At 44.4% G+C, this 7636-nt stretch overlaps 1 protein-coding gene across 1 annotated transcript; it reads right to left on the bottom strand.

Annotated features, from left to right (window-relative positions):
• Positions 1 to 1251: 1251 nt before the first annotated feature.
• Positions 1252 to 4469, bottom strand: LOC131317362 (uncharacterized). The gene is made up of 3 exons (XM_058346919.1): positions 4367 to 4469; positions 2770 to 3821; positions 1252 to 2685 (listed from the first exon to the last, which is right to left on the bottom strand). Exons 1-3 carry the CDS (start codon positions 4467 to 4469, stop codon positions 1252 to 1254), a joined length of 2589 nt encoding a protein of 862 aa, XP_058202902.1.
• Between the last annotated feature and the right edge of the window lie 3167 nt (positions 4470 to 7636).

Here is a 7636-nt window from a genome sequence, read left to right as displayed (position 1 = left end):
GTAGGGGGAATCTAGGAGGAATCTAGAGGGAATTTTTTGAAAAATTCTTTTTGAAAATGGAAGAGAACAAGAAATAAGCGTCTCCCTGGAATCGGTAACATGGTTAGGTAGAAAGTGGGCGGTTTTGGTAAAACGGTCCATGATAACCCAAATGGCATCATGCCCCTTCGGCGATCTCGGCAAACCCGTAACAAAATCCATAGTCACATTTTCCCATTTCCACTCGGCCACCGGTAACGGTTTTAGTTCCCCCGCGGGTCGCTGATGTTCTGCTTTCACTTGTTGACACGTAAGGCATTTGGACACAAAGATCACAACATCCCTCTTCATCCCATGCCACCAAAATTGCCTACGTAAGTCGTGATACATTTTAGTTCCTCCCGGATGGACGGCTAATGGTGAATGATGAAATTCTCGTAGGATTTCTTCCCGACACGAAACGGGTACGAATAACTTCCCTTGATAACGTAAACTTTGGTCGGCGTGAATCATCCACCCATCTCGAGCATTCCCGCTAAGTAATTTAGTACGAAGTTCTTCCGCTTTTTCATCGTGTTGTTGAGCCTCCACTACTCGTGCCGATAAGGTCGATTGAACAGTGAGATTGCACAATGTAACCCCTTCTTGAAGTTCCTCGAAGTACGAAGCATAATGGCCTAAGTCGTTCACCATCTTCCACTCACGTATGGCTAGGCTTGCTAAGTGTATCAGTTTTCTACTCAACGCGTCTGCCACAACGTTCGCCTTACCCGGATGATAATGCAATTCAAAATCATAATCTTCTAAGTGTTCCATCCAACGACGTTGACGCAAGTTGAGCTCTTTTTGGGAAAACAGGTACTTTAGGATTTTATAGTCGGAAAAGACTTCAAATTTCTCACCGTAAAGGTAGTGACGCCAACTCTTCAAAGCAAAGACAACGGCTGCGAGTTCTAAGTCATGAGTCCGATAGTTTCGCTCGTGAGTCTTTAATTGCCTCGAACCATACGCTACCACTCGCCCCGCTTGCATCAATACGCACCCCAATCCTTCTTTAGACGCATCGCAATACACAGAGTAGCCAACTCCACGTTCTGGCGTGATCAAAACTGGTGCGGTAGTCAATCGCCTTTTCAACTCCTCAAAAGCCGTCTCACAAGAGTCATTCCAAACGAAACGGGTCCCCTTACGCGTTAGTCTAGTCATCGGTGCCGCTAAAAGAGAAAAGCCGGGGACAAAACGACGGTAGTACCCGGCCAATCCCAAGAAGCTTCAAATTTCAAACACGTTCTTCGGTCGCTGCCAGTTCATAATGGATTCTATCTTTCCTGGATCAACGGATACTCCTCCCTTCGAAACCACATGACCCAGAAACTTAACTTCGGGTAACCAAAACTCGCACTTACTAAGCTTGGCGTATAAACGATGTTCCCTCAAGAGTTCAAGAACGATGGCAAAATGAGTTCGGTGTTCCTCTTCCGTGGATGAATAAACGAGAATGTCGTCAACGAATACAACCACAAAATGATCGAGGTAGGCACGAAAGATGCGATTCATTAGGTCCATAAAAGGAGCAAGAGCATTAGTCAAACCAAATGGCATCACAACAAATTCGTAATGATCATAGCGAGTATGGAAAGCAGTTTTGGGAATATCCTCTCTACGAACCCTCAACTGATGATAACCGGACCTCAAATCGATTTTGAAAAAGCAAGTGGCACCTCGAAGTTGATCAAACAAGTCATCTATTCTAGGCATGGGATACTTATTCTTAATGGTCACACGGTTAAGCTTATGATAATCGATACATAAACGAAGTGAACCATCCTTCTTTTGGGCAAATAAAGCCGGTGCTCCCCACGGTGATGTGCTAGGGCTAATAAACCTCAAATTTTCTAACTCCTGCAGCTGAACTTTCAACTCTCTAAGTTCCGCGGGTGCAAAGCGATAAGGAGGAATCGAAATAGGAGCGGTGCCTGGAAGCAAGTTTATCGTGAACTCGATTTCTCTCTCGGGAGGCAAACCGGGTAACTCTTCCGGAAATACGTCGGGAAACTCGCGAACTACAAAGGGTAACTCCCCACACGACGACATATCCTCATCTAACGTCAAGCTCGCCAACATAGCATAAACTAACTCCATTTCTTGAGACCCACACAAATACGGTGCTAACGGTTCCCGACGCTCCCCATGGAATTCGAAACAAACACCCTCAGGCGGACATATGCGAACACGACGCTTAAAACAATCGATCGCAGCGTGGAATGTAGACAACCAATCCATTCTAAGAATGAGGTCGAAACCCGACATGTCTAGCACGATAAAGTCAAAATCGAAGCGACGGTCACAAATAACGAGCTCGCACCCCTTACAGATACGATTTAGAGATGATTTTCCCCCTAATGGCGTCTCAACAAACAAAGGCGAATCAAGATTCTCAGTGTCCAATTCCAATGCACACACAAATGACGCAACAATGAAGGAATGCGAGGCTCCAGAATCAAAGAGTACTCGAGCAAAAGAGTTGAATAGAAGAAAAGTACCCCTTACAACTGATGTTTCTGGAGCCTGAGAGACAGAAGGTGAAGCACTGGTGTTGATGTTGAAAATACGCCCCTGGGTACCCTGTCCCTGCACAAAACCTCCTCTTTGACCGGAACCTTGGGAAGGTGCGGACGAACTCGTTCCTCGGTCAACTCCAGAACTCTGAACTGATGATGTTTGGCGAAAATGAGCCGGTTGCTGCCTCTAAGTACCCCTGAATGACTACTAGCCAACACCACGTCCTACCCCCGGCTGCTGTACAGAGCCCGACTCACTACGCGCTCCTGCCCCTTGAGGGCAACTCCAAGCGAAGTGATCTGTCTTACCACAATTATAACACGCCTTAAGAAGCTGCGGACACTGAGCACGGATATGCCCTGGTTGATTACACTTGTAGCACACGGTCGGTGGTCTAGGCGAAGCACCCCGAGTTCCCAAAGACGAAGGCACCTTAAAGCTAGGTTGGTTAGATGGTTGCTGAGATGGTTCCCTCTGTCTTTTCCGCCCTTGGCTCCCAAAACTGCCAGAGGAAGAACTCAAACTCCCCATTGATTGCCTTGGCTCCCAAGCCCTTGTATTTCGTTGAGCTTCTTTCGGTATCTCGATGCTCCTTGCACATTCCACAACTTCAGAGAATTTCATCTTACGTTGGACCATCACTATTCTTCTCACAGTGTTATGTAGTCCCTTTTCAAACCGTCGACACTTCCTCTCTTCCGTCGCCACCAACTCTGGGGCGAAACGGGACAAAGATTGAAATTTCTGTACGTACTCTGAAACGGTCATATTTCCCTGTTCTAGCTTCTCAAATTGTTCCCTCAAATTCTCACGTGAAGTTTCCGGAAAGTATTGATCCTCAAAGAGCGTCTCAAACTCAGCCCATGTCAAATTTTCAACATCCGGTTCGATCACTTGAGCTGCAATCTTTGCCGCCCTTCTTGCATCCTTCCTACTCTCTAGGACAGATTCCCACCATTCACCAGCTTCCCCAACTAGTTGAACAGCCATGATACCCACTCTGATAGTATCTTCAGTGATATTTAGAGCTCTAAAGAGTTTACGGATCTGAGCTAGCCAGTGGTCGGCTACCAAGGGGTCGCTACTAGTCCCGTCAAACACCGGAGGGTTCCTACGGCTAAACTCCCTCATTGCTACCATAGCGCAATCCTCGACATTCTCCCTAGGGGCTTGGTTCAAAAGATTTGCAGCTGTAAGTGCTGCAACGAGGTCCCTAGCAAATTGAGTTTGATTAGGCGGTATCCCCGCACCTCGACAGGCCCCAGCCCCCGGATTTCCACCTGGGTTCTCCCCATGCTGACTAACTTCATCCTCTGGTGGCACCCCACGGCCACGACCATGGCCTCGACCACCTCGGGTTCCAGCCCCACTTCATCTACCACGTGTCTTCGGAAGCATCTTACTACACGATATAAGAAAGGAAGACTATTAATCACAACACTATCGCCATGGGGTCAAGCCCCACCTCCCAACACGGGTTAACGACTCCACGCCACTCTACAGTTATAAAAATGCAATACCAAGTAGTCACATAAATGTTAGTCACACAAGCATGCACAAGTTATGTTAGAAGGCGCGACATTTTTGAACCCATGAGACAAAGCGCCTCCCCCACGGTCTCTAGGTGTTCTAGACCTATGCTCTGATATCAAGTTGTCACACCCTCGATTTTAAACATAATAATAAATGAATTTCTGTAAATAAAATCTCACAATTATCTGTACGATACCCCAAAATAGGTTAACGTTTCCATGAGGTTACATCCTTGGCTCCGAGGCCCAAATCGTCATGATTACCGAATGTCAAAAGAGAGTTAAGAACTTACAATATTCCTTAGTCAAAAGATTTACAAATAGTGTTACAAAGACATCTTCCAAAAATAGAGCTAACCCTTCAATGTTAGCTTTCAAAAGAATATTCACTTCCATGCACTCCAATCATGATGCTACTGCCCTGGGTTAGTACCTGAAAGATAATGTAAGGTATGAGCTACACTAGCCCAGTAGAAAGCTCTAATCTAACAATGTATGGAAATGAAACGTAGGAGTGATTACATGATGAACAAGGCAACAAGTCTTGATGAATGGGTAACAACAGCAATTCAAAATCCAATCTTTCAGTTCAGTACTAACCACATGACTTAATGAGTAACCTTTCGAGCACCATGTGTCCAAGTGTGTTTCGTACAAGTGTCTTGAGCCGAAGCTCCTGCCGGGCTTGTTAAAGAACCCCGAAGTCCTCTGCCAGGCACCTTACCCAATGGGAGGTCCTAAAGTATAAAACATGAGCATATAGCTCCTGCCGGGCTTGTTAAAGAACCCCGAAGTCCTCTGCCAAGCATGCACCCATCGATGAGTCCTGAAACTTTCTCGTCGTGTCCGTAAAGTTTCGAAATCCTTTTTCCAACTAGTCCGTACCGTTCAAATCCAACTTTGGTTAATAAAGCGACTTTCGTAAATCACGATCAAATGAGTATTAGGGTCTTGGATACATCCAACGAAGTCATTAGGTGCGAGTAATCATGTAAAAGATCTTTCGGGAAGTATAAGAGTAGGTTGGAATTGATTGGGAACCAAAACGGTGAAAGCTGGAGATAAGCAACAGGTATCGATACCATTTGGTCAAAAATGGTTCCAGACGCAAGGGTATCGATAACAATGGCAAATGGTATCGATAAGAAGTGATTTTCTGGGTTTTTGAACACAAATGTATCGATAACAAAGGCTAAGGTATCGATAACAAATGTTGTTTGAGCAGAATTTCTGCAGATTTTCATGGGTTTCTTGACAACAACAACTTCAACAACAACAACAACAATCAAAGACCCCAATCAAGCTACAAGAAATAAGTCATAAACATATATTGAAAGTTAGAACTCCATACCTCAAAGATCGAAGAACGAATTCAAAGAATTTCCAACCCCTAGCCCCAAATCTTGAAACCGAAAGGAATATGCCTCCACTGAGCTCAAACCAACGATAAAGGAGCTCTACTACGCAATGTAATGAAGGATTGAAGGTTGTTTTTTAAAGGCTCTAGAGTGATTTTGGGTGAGAGCAAGAGAGAGGGCGAGGGAGCCAAGAGAGGGAGGAGGGAACGGGGGAGTGAGAGAGAGAGGCGTATTGGGGAATTTTTATTCCCTACGCACATATATATACTATATATATACACTAAGCACATATGTAACGCCCCCAATTTTGGGTACGTTAAAGAAGGCAATTTCATTGAAAATCTAAATAGAGTCTAGCTCAATATTACAACATAATTCTCTCAAGAATACTTTATTAAACAAAAGGAGGGTAGACTAGGGTTGCTATCTACTGCTCCGCCTCTTCTTCCATTCTGGCCAGCTCCTCGGCTCCGAAAGCTTCCAAGGTATAGTGTTCACCCTGTTCATCTATGAGGTCTGACACATTATACCGGCGTCGCCACCAATATAATATGTCAGGGTCACCAAAGGTAACACCGTGAGCTTACAAAAGCTCAATAGAATAAACCCTACCCACTGACTCATACCTTACGAATAGTAAATTATAACGACAAATAGTAACAATCACACATCCACATTCACTATTCAAGTATCGTTGGTGTCCATGTTTTTCTGTATTTCTCCTACGCGACTCATTGTAGACCGTGTCTCCATTTTCACTTTTCATAACCAAATCAACATTTTCAAAATCTGTTTCTAACACACCCAACCTCGGTTCCGCCGTTTCGGTCTCCCGAGTATCCTCACAATGGTTCCGCCGCACCGGGTTCCCATTGGCACACTTTACATTGGCTCCTCTCCGCGGATAACCAAGCCACACACCCGACCTCGGTTCCGCCGTTCCGGTCTCCCGAGTATCCTCACAATGGTTCCGCCGCACCGGGTTCCCATTGGCACACAAAACACACACCACACAATGGGCTACCATGTCCGGCCACATTGCGGTTTCCAAAACATTTCACCTTTTCAAAACACGCCTTTTCGTTAACCACACCCTGGATGTCATGTTTCTAACTTTCTCGATTTCCGTGTCACGTTTTCATGCAGAGACTCCGCGGTAGGACTTTTCACAAAAATAAGCATAACTCATTCATTGAAACTATACTAGCAAGATCATTCAACTCAATATTACTAAGCATGCTCGAACAGATCAAAATATGAATACTTCAAATCAAGCGTTGAAATCTTATCTTTCGAAAATCGTTCTATCTTACTTTTTGAGAAATTCAATACAACATATATTTATTTAAGACAAAGTCATTTATCTAACATGCTCATACCTCCATTAGTGAGATAAACTTATTGACAATCATGCATTTTAAACGATAAGCTTATCTACTTGAAACCAAACAATAGATAATCTTATCTATGATATTGATACTTTGAATCAAGAACATGCTACTTTCTAACGTAGATTCTATACTATACGTAGAGTTATTGGACTAGGGTTTCTACTTATACTTAGGGAAGTGAGTAGAGAAAATCTACCTTGATCCGAAACTAGTCGGGGCCGAATAAGCTAGTTGGAAGATTTCTACGGGCGGTGAAACTTGCAAATCTGGACCAAACTTTGGATGGCAGTAACTCGGTCAATATTTGGCCGAATATGATCGTTCTTGGGTTGAAATTAAAGCTCTCGAAGTGCTCTACAACTTTCGTGAAGGAAGTTGGTTCCAAAAACTACTTTAAGCAGGAGAAAAAGGAAGATTTGTGGAGGGCAGTAAGCTGTCTGGAAATGGAAAAGGGTTCTTGGAGAGGAATGAGAGCAAGGGAGTGAAGGTGTGAGTTGAACTTGAAGTGAGCTTGCTATTTATAGGCACAAGTCTTGGCTCCCTCCCCCCTCCATATGGCCGGCCTCCCTCTCCTCTCTTTTCCCCATGGATTTGCTCCATAGTCTTGTCATTTCAAGACTTTAGTCAAAGTCCTAGCCTTTCCTCACATGTCAATCCAATGATAGGCCAAATCCTAGGTTATAATGAAGGTTCCATGGCTTGTCAAATCCTAGAATGGGTTGGCTTGTAAGAAAGAATAACATCATTGGCTAGGATCATACTTAAAGTGGTCTAGTCATGGGTTGTCAAGTAGTAGCTTGTGTAAGTGTCCAAA

The sequence above is a fragment of the Rhododendron vialii genome, chromosome 2a (genome assembly GCF_030253575.1).
Source record: "Rhododendron vialii isolate Sample 1 chromosome 2a, ASM3025357v1".
NCBI classification, from domain to species: Eukaryota; Viridiplantae; Streptophyta; class Magnoliopsida; order Ericales; family Ericaceae; genus Rhododendron; species Rhododendron vialii.
Note: the sequence above shows the minus strand (reverse complement) of the source record. Positions and strands in the feature narration are given on the sequence as shown.

Coding starts and splice junctions, on each gene's coding strand:
- LOC131317362 (XM_058346919.1), bottom strand. CDS start 4,469: ATGGAAGTGAATATTCTTTTGAAAGCTAACATTGAAGGGTTAGCTCTA. Junction 3,822..4,366: donor TCTTTTGACTAAGGAATATT/GTAAGTTCTTAA, acceptor GGGAGAACCCAG/GTGGAAATCCGGGGGCTGGG. Junction 2,686..2,769: donor GCTCTGTACAGCAGCCGGGG/GTAGGACGTGGT, acceptor TCATCAGTTCAG/AGTTCTGGAGTTGACCGAGG.